The sequence below is a fragment of the Hemiscyllium ocellatum genome, chromosome 5 (genome assembly GCF_020745735.1).
Source record: "Hemiscyllium ocellatum isolate sHemOce1 chromosome 5, sHemOce1.pat.X.cur, whole genome shotgun sequence".
NCBI classification, from domain to species: Eukaryota; Metazoa; Chordata; class Chondrichthyes; order Orectolobiformes; family Hemiscylliidae; genus Hemiscyllium; species Hemiscyllium ocellatum.
The window spans coordinates 87,576,871-87,598,560 of record NC_083405.1 but is presented as its reverse complement, the minus strand read 5'-3'; the positions used below and the strand labels follow the sequence as shown (position 1 = coordinate 87,598,560).

At 39.8% G+C, this 21,690-nt stretch overlaps 1 protein-coding gene across 3 annotated transcripts in view; it reads left to right on the top strand.

The window, feature by feature from the left end:
• LOC132815776 (probable mitochondrial glutathione transporter SLC25A40) overlaps positions 1-21,690 on the top strand; it is a 64,148-nt gene that overhangs the window by 17,397 nt on the left and 25,061 nt on the right. For all 3 annotated transcript variants that reach the window (XM_060824967.1, XM_060824966.1, XM_060824965.1), the window contains exons 5-6: positions 4,719-4,786; positions 16,060-16,184. In XM_060824967.1, coding sequence (XP_060680950.1) covers positions 4,719-4,786; positions 16,060-16,184 — 193 coding nt within the window. The remainder of the gene's footprint in view (positions 1-4,718; positions 4,787-16,059; positions 16,185-21,690) is intronic.

The window sequence follows — 21,690 nt, the reverse complement described above, 5'->3', positions numbered from 1 at the left end:
GTGGATAATATTATTGAACTTATAGAGATGATGGTTAGATTCTTTGTTTTTGGAAATGATTATTGACTAGCAGTTGTGTGGATTGATAGAAATATAGAAGATAGGAGGAGGCCATTTGGCCCTTCGAGCCTGTTCCGCCATTCATCACAATCATGACTGATCTTCCAATTCAATAGCCGAAACCTGCATCAACTCACTACTCTTTGGGTGAAGAAATGTTTCCTCATCTCTGTCCAAAATGGTCCACCCTGAATCTTCAGACTGTGACCCCCTGATTCTGGATGCACTCAACATAGGGAATATCCTCCCTGCATTCACCCTGTCTACTCCTGTTAGCATTTTAGAAGTCTCTGTGAGACTCTTTCTTCTCCCCACCCCTTACTCATCTGAACTCCAGCAAAAACAATCCTAACCTAGTCAGTCTCTCCTCATATGTCAGTCCTGCCATCCCTGGAATCAGCCTGGTAAACCTTCGTTACACTCTCCCAAAAGCAAGAACATCTTTCCTCTGAAACCAAGACCAAAACTGCACACAATATTCGAGGTGTGGGCTCACCAATGCCCTGTATAACTGCAACAACACATCCTTGCTCCTGTACTCAGCCTCTCGCAATGAAGGCCAACAAACCATTTGCCTTCTTTACTGTCTGCTGCACCTGCATGCTTACTTTCAGTGACTGGTGCATACAGGTCCCACTACACATTCTCCTCTCCCAATTTACAGCCATTCAGGTAGTCATCTGCCTTCTTGGAGTCATCTGCAAATGTTGAGATGTTTAATTTTGTTTCCTCATCCAAATCTTTAGTATGTATTATGAATAGCTGCAGTCCTAGCACCAATCCCTGTGGCACCCCACTAGTTACTGCCTGCCAATTTGAAAAAGGCCTATTTATTCCAACTTCTTGTTTCCTCTCTGTCAACCAGTTTTCTATCCATCTCAGTACCCCCGCACCCAATCCCATATGCTTTAATCTTGAACAACAATTTGTTATGTGGTACTATATCAAATGATTTCTGAAAGTCCAAAATACTACATCAACTGGCTCCTCCTTGTCAACTTGACTAGTTACATCTTCATAGGATTCCAACACATTTGTCAAGCATGATTTTCCCCTTCATAAATCCATGCTGACGCTGTCTGATTCTGCCACTGCTTTCAAAATGCTCCGCTCTCAAGTCCTTGATAATGGATTTGAGAATTTTCCTCACTACCAATGTTAGACTTATTGGTCTATAATTACATGGTTTCTCTCTACCTCCCTTTTTGAATATTGGAGTAACATTTATGGTGTAGATTTGCTCACTGAGCTGTAGGTTTGATATCCAGACGTTTCATTACCTGGCTAGGTAACATCATCAGTGGCGACCTCCAAGTGAAGTGAAGTTGTTGTCTCCTGCTTTCTATTTATATCTTTCTCCTGGATGGGGTTCCTGGGGTTTGTGGTGATGTCATTTCCTGTTTATTTTCTGAGGAGTTGATAGATGGCATCTAGATCTATGTGTTTGTTTATGGTGTTGTGGTTGGAGTGCCAGGCCTCTAGGAATTCTCTGGCATGTCTTTGCTTAGCCTGTCCCAGGATAGATTTGTTGTCCCAGTCGAAATGGTGTTTTTTTTTCATCCGTGTGTAGGGCTACGAGGGAGAGAGGGTCGTGTCGTTTTGTGGCTAGCTGGTGTTCATGTATCCTGTGGCTAACTTTCTTTCTGTTTGTCCTACGTAGTGTTTGTGGCAGTCCTTGCATGGAACTTTGTAGATGACATTGGTTTTGTCCATGGGTTGTACTGGGTCTTTTAAGTTTGTTAGTTTTTGTTTGAGAATGTAGGTGGGTTTGTGTGCTACTAGGATTCTGAGGGGTCTTAGTAGTCTGGCTGTCATTTCTACCTTCTACATTAGCTACCCTTTAGTCGGCAGGGACTCTTCCAGAGTCTAAAGAATCCGGAAGGTGACCACCAGTGCATCCACTATTTCTCAGGTGACTTCCTGAAGTACTCTGGGTTGTTGATTATCAGGCCCTGGGGATTTATCTGCCTTCAATCCCCTCAATCTGCCCAGCACCGTTTCTCTACTAATACTGATCTCCCTCCGTTCTTCCCCCTCAATAAATCTTGCATTCTCCAACATTTCTGGTATCTGATTTTTGTCCTCTATTGTGAAGACAGAACCAGAGTATGTATTTAGTTGCTCAGGCATTTTGTATCATATCATGCATACCCCCATTTCTGTCTGGAGGGGACCTACATTTGTCTTACCTAACTCCTTCAATTCATGTACCTATAGAAATTCTTAGTGTCAGTCTTTATGTTCCCTGCAAGCGTGGTTGCTCAATAATGTTGTTCATAATGTATCAGTACCAGTTAAAGTCCAGCTATTATCAACATTTTGCTGAAAATGGACAAGGACTGCTTTAGTATCCGAGAAGTCAGAAATAATGCTGAACATTGTGCAACCGTCAGCAAACATCCCCATTCTTGACATTATGATGGGAGGAAGATCATTAGTGAAACTGCTGATGATGGTTGGGCCTAAAGTACTACTTTGAGCAGAGATGTCCTAGAGTTGTGATGACCAATGTCCAACCACTATTTTCCTTTATGCTTGATATGACTCGAATTAACAGAGTTTTCCCCTGATCCCCATTGACCCAGATTTGCTAAAGTTCCTTTAAGTCAGATTAGTTCAAATTAGGACTGAGGCGGCTTCGCCACTGAAGATACTTAAGGAGGAGGTAGATTTTTGAAACATCAAGATTCCTCCAGGATGAGGTGGTGACAAAAGAGGAGTTGAGGCTTGGGGCAAATCAGCCATGATCTTGGTTGAATGTCAAGAGTGTGGTGCTGGAAAAGCACAGCAGCTCAGGCAGCATCTGACAAGCAGGAAAATCGACGTTTCAGGCAAAAGCCCTTTATTCATCTTGGGTGAATAGCAGAGTTTAAGAAATCATTTCTGGTTTTCCTGAACCTGCATTCACCTAACGAGGTATTAACTTTGAGAGAAGTTGTTACATCTGGTCCTTGAGTCAAATCATTTTTGAAGTATAAACTGCCTATCATATCACCACCTCCCTCTTACTTCAGACATTTAGGTTTAAAATTATCTTTTCTTTTACTGAACTTGTTTAGCACATTTAATGTCTCCAAGAATTAATCTCCTTTTGGTTCCCGATCTGCCGCAGCCCTCGCCTTACCATGCTTTATTATTTATCTGCTACAAATAACTTCGGTATTTCCTTTTTTACTTGCCCTTTGAAGTTTCTATATTCAACCTTGTTCTCCATTGTACTATCCGCTCGACATTTCTCATAATACATTTTTTTCTTCTTCTTCTTAATCTCTGTTGTTGTCCAGGAAACTCCTGAATTAGTTTTCACTATCTTTCCCCTTACTGAGAAATATACCTTTGACTAGGCCTGCATTGTTTATTTCTTAAAGGCAGTCCAATGTTCAGTTCCCATTTGTACTGCCAGTCTTTCATTCTACAATTGATGTGTCCCAGATCCATTCTTTCCTGCAAATCCTGCAGCAAGTTCACACGTGCTCAAAAGTGGAATTCCAAAAGTTGCTGAATAAGAAGCACCACTGCTGCTGGCTTCTCAAAAATGGTTTCTTGCTGTTGAGTTTGAATTGGAAATAGACAAAATTCTTTATGGCCATACTATCTCATTGTAAATATCCTATTAATGATGGAATTAGCGTTAATTACTTCTGAATAACCTCTATGGCAGTGAAAACTAGCATAAGTATGTATCTCATCTCATAAAGTTTTACTTATTGTTGGAGTTTTATATCTTTTGTGAAATTTCGGTATCATTGCAAGGACAGCATTTGTTTCCTGTCCATAATTGGCTTTAAACTAAGCCGCATGCTTGGCCATTTCAGAGGGACATTTTAGAGTCGTCATGTTATATAGATTTGGAGTCAGAAGTAGGCTTGCACATGCAAGGATAGCAGATTTGCTACCAATTAAAGGCCATTAGTGAGCAAATTGTTTTTTACAACAATTGTGTAACTGTCTTGGTTATAATTCCTGATTAAACCAATGTGCTCATAGCATTAGCCTGGGCTTTTCAATAGCTGGTCAGTGATATTACCAATTACCTAAAAATTCTAATCTATTATTTTTCCTTATCCTCTATGTCAATCTAATCTTTTACCTCACACTTATTTCTCTTTCTCTTATCTGATTTGTCATTGAATTTGTCAACTGTGCTTTATACTTCCTTCTCACTTCTTGTTCCATTAATTTCGCAGTACTTGGATCTGATTAATTAAAGAGATGCATGTTTGGTTACCAAGTTCACACAGGTCCCAAATATCTCGTCCCTCTTCGCAATGTTATTAACTTGCATTCTTGACACACTATGTTAAAAAGCCTAAATAGGTAGGGCTAAGTCTTATTAATGGCAGACCCCCTTAGATTCGCTACCAAAGCAAATTAACCATTTTATCTATAGAATTTGTTTCCACATACATGCATTTATTATCAGACTGACATATCATCCAAATGTTGTATGCTACTGATATATTTGAAATAGACCACTGATTTAAGCTATGTGGCTAATGCATTATTACCAACTGAATAATGTTCACTTTACCAAGTGTTTTCAATGAAAAGGCAAACAACATGCTTTACTAGATATTGTGACAGATTTGCTTTTGACTGTTTTATTTTAAGTTATTGTTTGGCATAACACAAGGATTCTTTTCTCGGTTGTGTTCTAGGATGCATTTATTCAAATTGTTCGTAATGAGGGACCGAAATCACTCTGGAGTGGACTTCCTCCAACATTGTAAGGTTACTATGTAATGCTGTCATAAGGCTAGACACTTGACCTGCAGTGTTGTATTTTTAAAATATAAAGGGGCATTTATATTTGTCTAACTGAGCTTCAGCCTTGTTGATGAAAATTGCAATTAGTGAGAAACTAATCTGAACTTTGCCTTTGAAATCCTGGGCAGATGTTTGTTTAAAAATAGATATTTAAAATGATTAAAACAAATACGTAGAAAGCTAACCTGTAGATCAGTTACTGACTTAAAGAAGAAGGCAGAGTTCCAGTATGTTAAATATGTTTTATCTCAAGTGGTATGAAGTACTGAAGCTAAAAGGTAATGATGACCCATATACAACTTTAGTATGACTTCTTCAGTTAGAGTGCTGTGTCCAGTGCAGATTGTGGAATACATTAGACTATTGAAAATAATGAAAGAATGGGACACCAGATGTTCTGGTAGTAGATGACTAAGAACAATGGCAAAAAGAGACAAGGTAAAACATTGGAGCTGTAGAATAGAAATCACTCATCTTTACACTGAGTTGTGAGGCTGAGGAATTAATGTTTAGAACATTACAGTGCAGTACAGGCCCTTCGGCCCTTAATGTTGCACTGACCTGTGGAACCAATCTGAAACCCATCTAACCAACACTATTCTATTTTCATCCATACGCCTATCCAATGACCATTTAAATGCCCTTAAAGTTGGCGAATCTACTACTGTTGCAGGGAATGCGTTCCATACCTCTACTACTCTCTGAGTAAAGAAACTACCTCTGACATCTGATCTATATGTATCACCCCTCAATTTAAAGCTATGTTCCTTTGTGCTAGCCATCACCATCCGAGGAAAATGGCTCTCACTGTCCAACCTATCTAACCCTCCAATTATCTTATACATCTCAATTAAGTCACCTCTCAACCTCATACTTTTCTGAATTACCTCATACTTTTCTTCATTAAATTCCATTTGCCACTTCTCAGTCAGCTCTGCAGCTTATCTATGTCTGTCTGTAACCTACAACATACTTCCATCACTATCCACAAGTCTATCGACCTTAGTGTCACCTACAACTTTACCAACCCATCCTTCTATGTCCTCATCCAGGTCATGTCTAAAAATGACAAACAACAGTGGACCCAAACTAATCCTTGTGGTACCCCACTAGTAACTGAAGTCCAGGATGAAAGTTTCCCATCAACCGCCACCCTATATCTCCCTACAGCTAGCCAATTTCTGATCCAAATCACTAAATCACCCTCAATTCCATGCCTCTGGATTTTGTGCAGTAGCCTACCGTGGAGTACCTTATTAAACACCTTACTGAAATCCATTTGCACCACATCAACTGCTTTACCCTCATCTGCCTGTTTGGTCACTTTCTCAAAGAACTCAATGAGAGTTAATGATTAAGACCAAAACTGCCAGCTTTGCAGTTTGGATTGTACAGAAAAATGAAAGAAAAGGGAGGTAGGAAAAGGGTCCTAAATATGACCAGTATTTTGACACTGAAAGTGACCACAACATGAACTGGTTGGACCATTCAGTCTATTTCTGTGCGTTGCCTTGTATGTGTAATTAGTAATGGTAAAGTCACCATTGTCCTATTGGGTCAGAAAGCTGCAGTGTCATTCGAGAAAGATATGGTGATGTAACCGGAGGGTCATTACACTCGGGAAAGGAGAGAGGTTGAGAAGGAGATTCCTTCATGGTAACCCCAGCCAGTGCGGCAGTTGAGCCCAGGCTGTTGGCATCATTCTATCATAAATCTGCCATCCAGCCAGCTGAGCTAAACAGACCCCCTTAAAATTCAGTACATTTGGAGAGAGCAGACACTCCAGAAGATACCCATTATTGAAACCTAATGAGGCATATTAAAACAATCAAAGACTTATAGCCCTATTTCAACCAAGTAGAAATATAGAAGACATATAAAAGATAACGTGAAGAATAAGGTACTGAGATCTCTGAAGAAAATCATGGAAATAAAAGTTTTTCCACCTCCAAATCTTCAACTACACCTCTGGGTGTTCCCAATGAGTTGTCTTGATATGTTTGGTACCTTCCCAAATGAACCATCTCCATTTTGGCTGGTCACAAACCAGGAGTTCCTGGTCTGTGGGGATATTTGAACTTCTTCAGGGATATGTTAAGGACGTTGCTAAAGACTTTCTACTTTTCTTCTGAGAGCCTCTTGTTATAACCAAGTTCCAAACAGAGCAGTTGTTTTGGGAATTCTGTTGTTAGGCAAACAAATTGTCCAGTGCTGGTTTTAGCAATCAGCCTCTTTAATGCCAAGCGTGTTGGTTTGGGAGACAACGCTGGTGTTGAACAACCTTTCTTATCACATTTGGAGTGTGCTGTGGATGCTGCTTTGATGGGACCTCAAAAGTACAAAAACTGGTTGCTGCAAGTTGTCCAATGCTCTGAAGCATACAAGGTTGCAGAGATTACTATTGCTCGGTAAACCGTGAACTTTGTCTTGTTCTTGAGATCCTGAACCTTTTTTTCTTCTTTCGTCATTCAAAGGCTGAACTTGCAAACTACCATAAGAACGTGAGTAGGCTGTTCAGCCCCTTGAGTCTGCTTTTATTGAGAACAAATTCCCAAGATATTGAAGAAAGTCCACATGTTTCAGGATTGCACCAATGGTCTTTTTTTTAATTTGTTGGATGTGGATGTCACTGACTGGGTTGGCATTTATTGCCTGACCATTGATACTCTCGAGAAGATGGTGAACTGCTGTAATCCATGTGCTGTGGTCAATCCACAATGATGTTATGGAAGGAATTCCATGAATTGGAGGAATGCTAGTGGACATGAAAGAAATGTGGTAGATGAAAATCAACATGCAAAAGTCTGAAACATCTATCCGTAGGTGGAATGAAAAGATTAATACAAGCCAAGTGCAATAACTTTACAGCAAGAACCTGATAACAGGTTAGATTGAAAACACAAGTAATAAAATACATGCAATCCTGGGTGCCACTTCAACCTCTGGAAGGCAGGTTCAAAGATATGTACATGCTGTGATTGAGTCTTTCTGAATGGAGATTCAGCTGCTTTCCTGCCTTCCCTCTGAAGTTACGGGCGAGAAGGCTTTCACCATCCTTCTTTCCCAAAGGCCAGCTGAGTGCCTCGTTCCACAATTGCTGGTATCGAATCAGCAAATGGCAGGCAACTTATCATCTGGGAAGGTTACTGGTGACCTTCAGAGGGTCCCTTTATTCTTGGGCATTCTATGCCTGATTGAGGGATTTGGCATTGTGGCAGGAGGCCCTGTGGTGATTGTGGTGTCAACATCCTGAGTCTTGTGGCTGACTGTCTCTCATCTCTTTTTCTGCGCCCCCTCTCCTTCCTTCCCTGAGAAACCATTTCACCTTACTTAAATGAATGTGGATGACCCATCACTGATCATCTGTGCAAGCTTCCAATAATGCAGCCAATATTTCTTAGCTGGTTAGTGTGGTGCTGGAAAATAATAGCAGATCAGGCAGCATCCGAGGAGCAGGCGAATTGACATTTCAGGCTTCTGCCCTTCATCAGGAATAAGGATAAAGGGTGTATCCATGAAATATCGATACTCCTGCTCAGATGCTGCCTGACCTGCTGAGCTTTTCCAGCACCACATTTTTGTAGATTCTGATCTCTAGCATCTGCAGTACTCACTTTTTTTTGTTGCCTTTTTTTCCTAATATACCCAACCCAACAAAGCTAAATCCTGTCCATTGTGTGTGAGGCCAGATAGTTTTACTAAATTTTTCTGAAGCACTAATTCAACTCCAACTGGAGAATTGTGTCCAATTCTAGGCACAATATGTCAGGAAGGACATGAAGATATTTGGGGCACACAGAAGAAATGCAATAGAATTGTTGCAGAGCTGAGAAATCACAGTTACACTGACTGGAAAAGCTGATTCTTTTGTTCTTAGGGCAGAAAAGGCTACGAGGATATTTTAATCAAATCTGAAAATCAGAGTTCACTGAGAGAAATTGCTTCCACTGGCCACATGGTCAATAACCAGCGATGAACAGATTGAAGGTGATTGACCAAAACAACCCCGACCAAACATGAGGGTAAACAGCTTTTTTAAAATGCGGGGAATGATTAGGATTTGGAATGCATTGCCTGACCATCTAATGAAAACAGATGCACCACAATTAATCAAAATGGAATTGGATAAAGTACTTGGAGAAAATAATTTCAGAAATGTGGCAGCAATAGAGGAGTGAGCACATGGCTGCATAGACCTTTCAAGACTGCCAGAGCAAAATCGAGGGGCTGAATATATCCTTTTTGTGCTGCGCTATTCTGTGATTCTGTGAAGGCAAATACTTGGGAAAACAATTTGATTTGATTTGGATAGTTGGCAGTTTTACTGTAGTGTGATTTTCATTTTTAAAAAAAAGTCTGTTGCATCTGATACTGCATTTTGGTTCAAATTAATCATGTTCAGCCTTGCTGCCTCATCAGTCTGAATTAACTTTGTCTTCCTTCTTCATCTTTGCATGTCTACCTTTAGAGCTGGCAAAATTAATTGTTTTGAGAAAAGGCTGTCTTCTTTGTATCTGATCCCTGCCCAAAATATTCTGTTTTAACTTCTACCTATCAAACTTCTTCAAACCTCAATTATCCACAAACAAAGGTGACATTTTTGGATGGCATTTCTCTTCTAATTCTAATAGAGAACCTACATTCTTTTCAGCCATTTCTATTTTTACCATAACAGTTAAACAGTTTGTTATTTGTCTGGTATCACTTAAGACATCTAATCCTAATTAATGTTCATATCATTAGACTTCACCGGTATTGTTTTCTGAAATCACTTTTGTACTTCAGCTGCATTTTTTTAAAAGAGAGAGCATGAATACAAGAGAAAGATTGAACCCTGCTTTCTCTAAATTATTCAGTATATTTTGGAAAGCTCTTAAATTCTGGCTTACGTCATGGTCAGTATTGCAGTTTTTGATAGTTGTTTCACAGCCACTAAGGTCCTGGCTTACCTAGTTCAGAAATTTCATTTTTGAATATTTGTCTAAACCTCGAGTAGAGATTGAAACAGAACCACTGCATTGTTTCCCATTAAAACTATAATTGTGATTCGCACCTTTTGCTGACAAAGCAGATCTACCAGTACTGTAAACAATTAATTATTTTGAGTCTTTTTCCCATTTAGCATCTCATGAATCTGTCTTTTTTGGGAAATTGCACAACCTCTTACACAATAGTGGCTACAGTTCAAAGATGCTTGGTTATCTGTAGGCTTTGAAAAGTGCTACATACAGTAAATTAACACCTTTTTCTTCAACCTCAGGAAAGTATAATCTTGTTTATATTTTCATTTGTTAATATTCTTGGCTGATTCGCTGAACTCAAATACTCCCCTAAATGTTTTCTATTGTCAAAGAAACATTCCTTTTTAATACTAACCACTCCTCTCTCAAAGCTGTAAGGTCTAGTTCTAGGCCCCAGCTCTTGCAACCTATTGTTTGCACCATTCATGGTCCTGAAAATTCTTAAGTCATCCTGGCTTGTATTTGTATTCTTTTGGCTTTTGCTTAACTCAGCTGCACTAGAAGCTTGCTCTCACTTTGGTTATTGGCAACATCTCTACCTCTCCATGGCGTTACTGGCATCTGAGGGCAAGTATTAGGAATGTCCTTTAGATTTTTATATTTTGCTACAGGGATTGCACTGCAAACCCCTTGCATACTCCGATGTAGATGGTCCTTAATCTCTGAACAATATTTTCTAGAGCGTTTATGAGGTGATCCATGCATCTCTCCAAGCTGTCATTTAAAGTGTGTAACAAAATCTATATTTTCCTGATCTGTTCTAAATCATAAACCATCAATAGTATCAACTTGGCAAGTCACTTAGTCTGTTTTGTGTATAAATACGATTTATTTTCCCAAGTTATTGAAGATTTCTTTTGGCCAATGTATTGTTTGTTGATTATATCTACGTTTTGAGCACAGTTATTTATTTAACAGGTACAGACTTTGAAACTATTTCAATTCCTTTGGAAATCCATCCATTACTTTTCAAAGTTATGCATCTTTCCTGACACATTATTCAGGAATACAGTTAAACTCTGTAAATGCAATTGCCCATTCTGATCCCCCTATAGAAAGGTAACAGCTGTTGATGTTTGTAAAATGATGAACATTTGTTTCCAGGCAATTATGATTGTTTTCAGTGGCATTGCTTCAGTTACAGCTATTGTGTGGACCCCTGTGGATTTCAATACTTTCCATGGCTTAAGTACTGTAGTCTCATCCCAGAGCTTCTTAGCATGTGGTGTTTGCCTTCTAACTGCTGCTAAATCCTAAACACTTCCAGTATTCTCAAATATTCCTTTCTTCCTCTACCTTTCCAATAGTTCTCCCACTCTCTCGCCCATCACCTTCCACCACAATTCTAAACATCAGCAACACCTTATAGTAGCAACACGTGCATTCCCACCTAGAGTAAATCAACAGGTAAGACTAATTATAAGAATACAATTCACTAAAAGAATAAAAGGATAAAACTGAAGATTCTGTATCAGAATGTAATTAGCTTTGACGCAATATAGCCATTAAAGAGGCTGCTGAATGAAATGGATTGGGACCTGAATCTTGAGGGGTACAAAACATTTAAGAAAACTTGGAGTGGTGTGTTTATTTGTGAAGGTATTAGATTAGATTAGATTAGATTTACAGTGTGGAAACAGGCCCTTCGGCCCAACAAGTCCACACCGACCCGCCGAAGCGAAACCCACCCACACCCCTACATTTACCCCTTACCTAACACTAAGGGCAATTTAGCATGGCCAATTCACCTGACCCGCACATCTTTGGACTGTGGGAGGAAACCGGAGTACCCGGAGGAAACCCACGCTGACACGGGGAGAACGTGCAAACTCCACACAGACAGTCGCCTGAGTCGGGAATTGAACCCGGGTCTCAGGCGCTGTGAGGCAGCAGTGCTAACCACTGTGCCACCGTGCCACCCACTTAGAGAAGGTAAAAAGAAGAATGGTTCAGGAAACCAGGATTTAGAACTTGTTTGGTTAGAGATGAGATATGGTAAATGTAGGAAGTCGGTGGGAGTGGTGCGCATGGCTTCTAAACACATCGTAGGATGGAGCAAAATGAAGGGAAAATGATAACTGATCAGAAATGCACGGCAATATCCATTGGAGATTTAATCTACATATGAACTGGAAATATCAAGTAGGTCAGTCCCCACCCTATTCTCAGCCCCCTAGGGCGCCCCCACATTCCTGATGAAAGGCTTATGCAGAAAATGTCGAATCCCCTGCTCCTCAGATGCTGCCTGAGCTGCTGTGCTTTTCCAGTGCCACACATTTTGTCTATGATCTCCAGCATCTATAGCCCTCACTTTCTCCTGATGCAAGGAAGGTCACTAGATTTTAAGATAGTTTATGTAACTCCCTTACTCAAAAAGGAGGAAGGAAGAAATCGGGGAAACTAGAAAACATTTAGCTTAACATCAGTCATTGGGGAAAAGATTAGGAGCCGTTATTTAATAAGTTATAGCAGGCCACTTTGATAGGTTCAAGGTAATCTGACTAAGTCAACATGATTTACGTGGAAAGGAAAATAATGTTTAACCAATCTCTTGGAGTTTGTAGAAATAGCTCCTTTTGGTGGACAAAGGGGAACCTGTGGTAGTAGTACACTAGATTTCCTGGCAACGAAGACTGTTGCAGTATCGTACTGACATTAATAAAAGATTAATTAGCTAACAGGAAGCAGAATTTAGACACCAATGTGTCATCAGTTTGGCAAGAGATAATGAGTGGCATGCCACAGGGATTGGGTGATAGGATCTCAACAATTTTTATATATAAATAATTTGCACTTGGCTGAAATGTTAGAAAGTATAGTTGCCAAATTTGCTGATCACAAAGCTAGGAAGTTGTGAAGAGGGCATAAGTACACTACAGAGCGTTGACTGGGCAAAGGTCTGACATAATGTGCAAAAATGTGAAACTGTTTATTTTCACAGGAGAATTATAAGACAAAAAATGATGGTGACCCACATAAGGAGATATTAGGTCAGATGACCAAATGTTTGGTCAATGTGGTAGGTTTAAGGTGTACCTTAATGAACAGAAGAGGTGTTGAAACGGAATTCCAGAGCTTGGAGCCTGGCCAACCGAAGACATGACCATGATAAAGATTTTGACGACCTCCGGTTTTTGTAAGGGTAGAATTGGGAGGCCAGCAAGAAATCCATCGGAATAGTTAAATCAAGAGGAAGTGAAAGCTGGGGCTGAGGGGGTCAGCAACAGATCAGCCGAAATAGGGACAAAGTTGTTTGCTTGTGAGCTGGAAAGAGATGATCAGTGGGAGGGGATAAATGAGGCCAGGAGCTTATCTCATAATCAAATTCAACGTCAAGGCTGCAAATTAACTGGTCTAATTTCAAACTGCTGCTCAAGAAAATGGAGCCATTGATAATAATCCCATCCATCCAGACAACAGCAGAAAGTGAGTGGTGATAGCAAATTGTGAGAGAGGGACGACACCTAAAATGAGAGAAGTGTTCGAGCTTTGGCTAAATAGGTGCCACAAATGTATTTTAGGTGATGAATAGTTTAGTGGGAACAGGGATCGAGGTAACAGCAGGTGGGTCTCATGGACAAGGTGAGCTCAATGCTCATGAGAGATGAGAGAGAAAATGGCAAAAGGCAAGGAGGGACATTAAAGGAAGTTTTTGATCTGGCAGTTCAGTGGAAGGGGGAAATCAGGTTGTACCTTGGTGACAAGGAAATCTATGAGCTCTTCTCATTTGTTGGAGATGAGGCAAGAGGAGGGTTTAGGATTATAATCTGTAGTATTGAGCTGTGTTGTCAAAGATTTCTGGTTGTTGTTATTGAAATCACACACGCATAGGTGAAACTGTCCTTACAAAGTCTGGAGTTTCCAGTTCTCATCCCTTATCCAGGAAATGATCCAAGTTAGCTTTGCTTTTTGGCTACAGGTAGAAATCAAAAGGTGTCACCCTGCATCTGTAACTAAAGTCATGTAGACTGAGACAAATTATGTCCATCTCTTATTTTCTTTAGGTCCCGGAGTTCTGTTCCATTGTGAACAAATGATACGTTTTTCTTTAGATTATGGACAAGATGTGCCAACAATATTGTATCCTGTTTTCAACAATACAAACTAATGTAACCAAGTCACAAATATCTTGAGGGGAACTGTTAATTTTAGCCCAAACTGACATGTCTTATCCTCAAATTTTGTAATGCATGTTGGTTTTTTTTTATATAAAGCAATATGCTAACCAGCAAGTTCAACCAGTCAACTTGAATGGCGCAGTGAAATAATTTGTCAGGGCGAAGGCAGTTTCCGACTGTGAATTCTACTGTGCATATTATAGGGACCACTTCTCGAGGAACAGAAGTAGTCCCAATTGCAACACAAACTCTATCATTCCTTCATGATTCATTTTCTACAAGTATATTGGTTCCACTTTAAAAACTCCCAATAATTTGTTTATCAGCAAAAAGCAACAATGTTGTTCCTATTAATTACCTACAATAGCCTTCATTTGCATTAAATTGAAGTTCACTAAATTAAACTGTTAGTTATAAGTGTCTTTTGTGATATATAATACACTGCTTTGAATCTCAGCTGCTAATTAAAAAATATTTTTGTATAGTTGCTCTGTCCTTTTAGCTCACAAATTATTACGATGCTTGAAATAAGAGAAAAATAACTGACCCATAACACATCTTTCCCACTACCTTTTAACTTGGCTAAAACCAAAGGCACATTTTACCAGTCACCGGCCTTTGGGGTTAGAGCCCACAAATCCTATTTATTCTTTTTGCTTTGGAACCTTTGTGCCTATGATGCAATGAGCTATCTTTTAATTTTTTTTCTACTTGATAACCTATTAATATCTCTCATAGCAGATTAGTTTCTTCATATTAAAATATATTGGTGCTATAATGATCGATCTGTACAAATATCTGACTGGTCATTACCTTGGAAGTGTTGTACAGTAAATTTTTGAAAATCGTTTTGTATTTAATAATCGTTTCAAGGATTAATTTATCACAGTATGAAGAAAAATTAATGGTGATATTTGATACACTTATGAGCAGGAAGTTCCTGTCACCAGAAGTGTTCAAAATTATTATGGAAGAAGTCTTAGATAGACTTGGTACTTAAAGGTTTCAGGATATTGGGTCAGGATGAGAGACACTGCAGGAGTTTGAGTCGCATGAATGTAGAAATTGTGGGGGCACTAACCATAATCTTTGCCTTTGCTGGACTCAGGGACGTGCTGGAACACTGCAGAATTAGAAACATTACAGTCTTATTCAAGAAAGGTTATAAGGATAAACCGAGCAATTTACAGGCCCATATATTTAACTTTGATGATGGGAATGCATCTAGAAACAATTATTTGGCATAAAATAGCATTCACGTTGAAAAGGGTGGGTCGTTTAGGAAGAGTCAGCATGGATTTCTGAAGTGGAAATAGTGCTTATCTAGCTCGCTGAGGTTTTATGAAGAGCTAACAGGCTCCTGCTTGGCACTAGCAAATCTCACTGCAAGAACTGGTGCCCCTCCAGCTCAGGTGCAACCCATGTCCTTGGCTTTATTAATAGGGGCATAGAGTGCAATAGCAAGGAGGTGATGTTGAACTTGTATATGACACTTGTTAGAGCTCATTTGGAGTATTACTTAGTTATGGACATTACATAAGAAAGATATGAATGCATTGGTCAGTGTGGAGAAGCAATTTACATGATTATTCCAAAAATGAGAAATTTCAGTTATGGGAATAGACCGAGAAAGTTGTAACTGTTGTCCTTTTTGAGAGGAGATTTGATAGAGGTTTTTGAAATCATGAATAGGTTGGAAATCAGAGCGACTGTTCCCAGTCATTAATGAAACTAGAACAAGAGAGCATAGCTTTAAAGTGCTGTGCAAATGAGGCAAGGATAGTGTGAGAAAAACATTTTTCACACAGTGAATAGTTAGAATATGAAAGACATGGCTCAGATATGGTGAGGGGGTTCAAATGAAGAATTCAAGAAGGTATTGGATGATTATTTGGATAGAAACTTTGTGTAAGGGCATGGGGGCAAAAGAGGAGATTGCCATGAGGTAATGATACTTGTTTGAAGAGCCTGTGTGGGTATGATGGGCTAAATGTCCGCCTCCTGCACTGTAATGATTTTTTTGATTGTGATATTATGTTAGCACACTTACAATCAGTCTAATTAATTATTTCTCACAATATATTATCTTGCAGAGTAATGGCAGTACCTGCAACAGTTATTTACTTCACTTGTTATGACCAGTTACGGGTCTTTTTGAAAAACAAGCTAGAATATGATGGTGCCTACATTCCATTGATAGCTGGAGCTTTAGCTCGAGGTATGTATTTTTCATTGACTGTGAATGCTACTGAACTGTTTTTAGTCAGTAAGATTTCCTTTTAAGATAAAAGGAAATGAATGGTGCAAGTCTGATTCTAACATCAATTTTGGTGTCAGTGTTATCTAATAAATCAGCTAATAGTTGGACAAATTCAGCTGGACAAAGTAACGTTATGCACTTTCACACCAGGTCTGATACTTGAGTGCTTAACTTATAACTGATTCATCCATGTGCCAGAATTTTCTTGTCCAGTAGTGCATTATTTATGTATTACATTTTTTCTCCAATAAAAAAAGTCATGAAGTAGGATTCTACATTCAATGCTCAGTTAATATTGCCATTCCTACCAAACTTGTGTCTGAGACCTGAAGGTAGAGTCAGGTTTTGTTATTCGGGAAACCGAGCAGAACAAGTGAGTATGCAGAAACAGGCTGTTAATTTATGTGGTGGTCTGAAACGAAAACGGTTGGAGAAACTCAGCAGCTGTGAAAGCATTCGTACAAAGAGGAACAGAATTAACATTTCAAGTCCAACACCTTTGAATATCACCATGTCAGGTGATGAAATTAAAGTTCAGTAACAAAAGTCTGGCATCAAAATCTACTCTAATGTTGACCATGTCACCATTGTCGATTGTTATTAAAAACTCACCTGGTTCACTAGGCCTTATGGGGAAGGAAATTTGTCTTCCCTGCCTGCTTTGGTCTACATAAAACACCCGATCCAAAACAATGTGGTTGACTCTTAACTGTCCTCTGAAATGGCATGACTAGCCACTCAACCCAGGCACAGTGGTTAGCACTGCTGCTTCACAGCACCAGGGACTCTGGTTCAATTCCAGCCTTGGGCAACTGTCTGTGTGGAGTTTGCACATTCTCCCTGTGCCTGTTTGGGTTTCCTCCGGGTGCTCCGGTTTCCCCTTTCAGTCCAAAGATGTGCAGGTTAGATGAATTGGCCAGAGTATTCAGGGATGTGTAGATTCAGTGCATTAGTCAGGGGTAAATGTAGAGGAATGGGTTTGAGTGCGATAGTCTTTGGCGGGTCGGTGTGGATTTGTTGAGTCGAAGGGCCTGTTTCCACGCTGTCGGGATTCTAATTCTTAAAAAACCAGTTAAACAGCAACAATCAATCAAGAATTAAACCATTGAAATTGGTCTAGACACCACAATGGCAAACCCAACCCTGTCAACTTTGTAAAGTCACCCATAACAACACTAATGGGATTGTGCCAAAACTGGGGGAAGAGTTGTCCCACTAACCGTGTGAGGCTGTTGCTTGATTAATATTACTCAAGGAATTGTAGCTTAGAGACCACTATCACTATATCACAAGCTGGTGTGTTGCAACTGAGGTAATGATAGAGTGGCATGTAGTCAGGAGGGAGTTCTCAACACTGACTGCAGACTCCATGGAGTTTCAGGGCCTCAGATTAAAAGTACAGAGGGGGGAAAAACTCTCCTGATTGTCACCTACCCATCCTCACTCCCTTTGGCAGATTAACCAGGATTTCTCCAACTTCACTTGGAAGAAGCAATGAGGGTGGTAAGCTGCACAATGTACGCTGGGTGGGGGACTTCAGTATCCATCAGCAGTGGCTCAACAGTACCATATAACATTGATCTGAGTCCTAAATGCCACAGCTGATTGGTCAGTGGCAGATTGTAAAGGAGCTAGCGAGAGGAAAATGTACTCCTACCTCATCTTTACCCATCGACCTATTGCAAATGCATGCATCCATCCATGACCGTATCTGTCAGAGGTTCTGGTTTTCAATTTAGCTCTTAACTGCTCAAAATCTTTCAACAAACCTCCTTTCTAGTCCTATCAATGTTGTTGGTTTCCTCTATAGTCCTAGGATGTTTTTAACCCTGACACCATGGAGACAACATAGCTTTTGGGACTTGCGTTCACAGCTCGAGAGAACTGTACCTATCCATCTATTATACAGTCCTCATCACTGTTGTATTCCCATTTCCTCCCTGCATTTGAATGACTTCCTGTACCACAGTACCATGGTCAGTTTATAGTCTCCATCTTCACCAAGCTGTTTAAAAAACCTTGTAACTGTTTGACAGTTAAAGGGACTGAGGCTCCGCCACTCACCCTAGATATGCATACCAGCTTCACCTATGGCCACGGATCAAATTTGAACTATCTAAGCTAAAGAGTATAAGCATCACCTAGAGCAGTGTCCGGGTGACTTTCCCCTCCCTAATGCGGCACAATGTCTGCAGCTCACACACTTCACGTAACGTGTTTCATCTGTCAGTCCACTGATAGTTACAATTTAGCCTGTAGTAATTAGGTATTTTGTCAGACTGTTATAGGCTGCAAATATAAATTGTACTATAGACAGCTTTAAATTAATTCATGAGGTTAGTGCTTGGGAGGGGGATACATAGATTTACAAAGCAAAACGATATGGTGGCAATGCAGAGCAGCTATTTTGAGAATGAAACCCAGAGTTGGAAAGAAACTGGTAGGGTAATGAAGCAAAAGAAAATAGCAGCACATAGAGTCAAGGGGGAATAGGCAAAATTAAATGTTTCTATTTAAATGCACATAGTTTTCAGAACAAAATAACTGAATTAATTGCATAAAGAGAGGTTAATGAGCTTACCTTATATCTGTTACAGAGCAGGTTGCAAGAAGATTGAAGATATATGACTTTTTGAAAGGACAGATAGGAAGGGAAGGGTAGTGATGTAGCTTTGTTAGTAAGAGATGGATACGTATGATCACAAGAAATAGAATGTAGAATCAATGGAGGTGAGAAACAACAAGGGGAAGAAGTCACCAATCTGAATGGACTATAGGCCTCTAACAGTAAAAAAGATGATTTGAGAAACAATGCCAAATGTGTAAGAAAACACTTCACGATTCACAGCAAAAGTATGTGCCATTAAGGCAGAAGGGGTCTAAGGGGATAAACTGGAATGTTCAGGGAAGTATCAACCTGCAAAATAAAAACACATATAATGTGACAAAGATTAGTGGTTAAACCAGTAGATTAATAAAATTTTAAAGCCAACAAGTAATGATCCAAAAGAAATGAGGGAAAACTGACAATAATATAAAAACAGTAACAGCTCCTTTATTTAGGCCCTCCATGAATTAAACCCCTTGGAGAACAAGGCTGGGAAACTAATAATGGCAGAGGAGTTGAATAAATATTTGTACAAGTCTTCCTAGTAGAGGACACTTAAAGTATTCCAAAAATACTAAATATTCGGGGGGACAGGATAGGTCGGGAATGGGGGGTGAGGGGGGGCGCAATAGAGAGGCAATAAACACAATAACTATTATTGGAAATAAAGTACTAGGGAAACTAATAGGCCTAAAAGTTGATAAGTCCCTTGGATCATGTCAACTGCATCTTAGGATTATAAAAGATATAGCCACAGAGATGGTGGATGAACTTGTAGGAAGAGCAATAATGTTCCATGAAGCATTATATTCAGGAAAGGTCTGAGAGAACTGGAAACTGTATATATAATATGCTGACTGAAAAAGGGAGAGAGACAAAAACAAATAAGTAACTGAGCCAGTTAGCTTCACAGAGTCAGAGTCCTACAACATGGAAACAGACCCTTTGGTCTAACCAATCCATGCGAAACGTAATCCCAAACTGAACTAGTCCCACCTGCCTGCTTCTGGCCCATGTCACTCCAAACCTTTCTTATTCATGTACTTATCCAAATAAATGTTGTAATTGTACCCACATCCACCACTTGCTCAAGAAGTTCATTCCACATGTGAACTACCCTCTGTGTGTAAAAACAGCATTTGCCTCTTTTTTTTTAAAGTCTCCCACCTCTCACCTTAAAAATGTGGCCCTTGTCTTGAAATACCCCATCCTAGTGAAAAGACAACTACTGTTAACCCTATCTATACCTCATTATTTTATAAACTTCTGTGAGGTCATCTTTCAACCTCCTACGCTCCAGTGTTGTAATCCGTTATAAAGGATGAAGTAGCGGATCATGTAGAAATGCAAAATTTATTTTGAGCAGAGTCAGCATAGTTTCATTAAGAAATTCTTCCTAATAAATTTATTACAGCTCTTTGAGGAAGTAACAAACAAAATAGACAAAGGGGACAGGATCAAAGGGTCTGTTTCCGTGCTGTACATCTCTATGACTATAAGTAAATATAACATGATGTTAGAGTTAGTATATTAACGTGGATAGAGAATTGGCTAACTAATAAATGACAAAGTCAAAAGAACTGCAGGTGCTGGAAATCTGAAACAAAAACAGAAATTATTGGAAAAGTTCAACAGGTCTGGCAGCATATGTGGTGGGAAGGCAGAGTTTATATTTCTGGTCCAGTGACCCTTCTTCAGAACAGATGACCAAGTTGGGATAAAGAGGGTATTGTCAGTTTAGCAATCTGTGACTAGTGGATGTCACAGGAATAAGTGTTGGGGCAACAATTATTTGTAATATCTTTAATGACTTGGATGAGGAAAGTGAATGTTTACAGTTAACACAAGTAGGTGCAAAGACCAGTAGAGAGGATGACACAATGAGTGGACAGAGAGATACAGGCTGTTTTTAAGTTAGTGTGGTAAACGTTTAGCAAATGGAATATAATGTGAGAAAATGTGAGATTATGCACTTTGGCAGAATGGGTAAAAGAGCTATCTGAAAGCTGCAGCACACATGGATTCCTTGTGCATGAATAACAAAAAGCTAGCACACAAGGACAGCATGGTGGTTTAGTGGTTAACACTGCTGCCTCACAGCGCCAGGGACCCGGGTTCGATTCCAGTCTTAGGAGACTGTGCACCTCTGGGTGCTCTGGTTTCCTCCCACAGTCCAATGATATGTAGGTTAGGTGAATTGGCCATGCTATATTGCCCATAGTGTTCAGGGATGTGTTCAGGTACATTTGTCAGGGGTAGATTTAGAGTAATATGGTAGGGGAATTGGTCTGGATGGGTTACTGTTCGTTGGATCGGTGTGGTGTTGTTGGGCCAAGTGGCCTGTTTCCATGCTGTAGGATTTGATGATTCTATGGAGTTCAACCGGCAATAGTGAGGGCAGATGGAAGTGAGACCTGTACAAGGCACTAGTCAGACAACAGCTGGAATACTGTGAGTAGCTTTGCTTCCCTTGTCTGAGAGTCAGTCCAGAGAAGGTTGAGTCAGGCTCTGGAGGATTTTCTTATGAGGAGAGGTTGAGTGGTTGGGCTTGTACTCCTTGAAGTTCCAAAGAATGGGAAGAGATCTTTATTGAAAAATACAAGATCTGTAGGGAGTTTTACTAGGTAGTTGGGAAGAGGTTGTTTCCCCTTGTGGGAGAATCTTGGACCAAAAAGCATAATCTCACAGTAAAGCATTGCCCATTTAAGACAGATTAACATTTTTTGAGTATAGTCGCATTTTGGAATTTTTAACTGCACAAGGTTGTGAAGGCTGATTCTTTAAGTATAATGAGACAGACAGATTTTTAATCAGTTTTGGAATTAGGAGTTATGAGATAGGGCAGAAAAGTGGCAG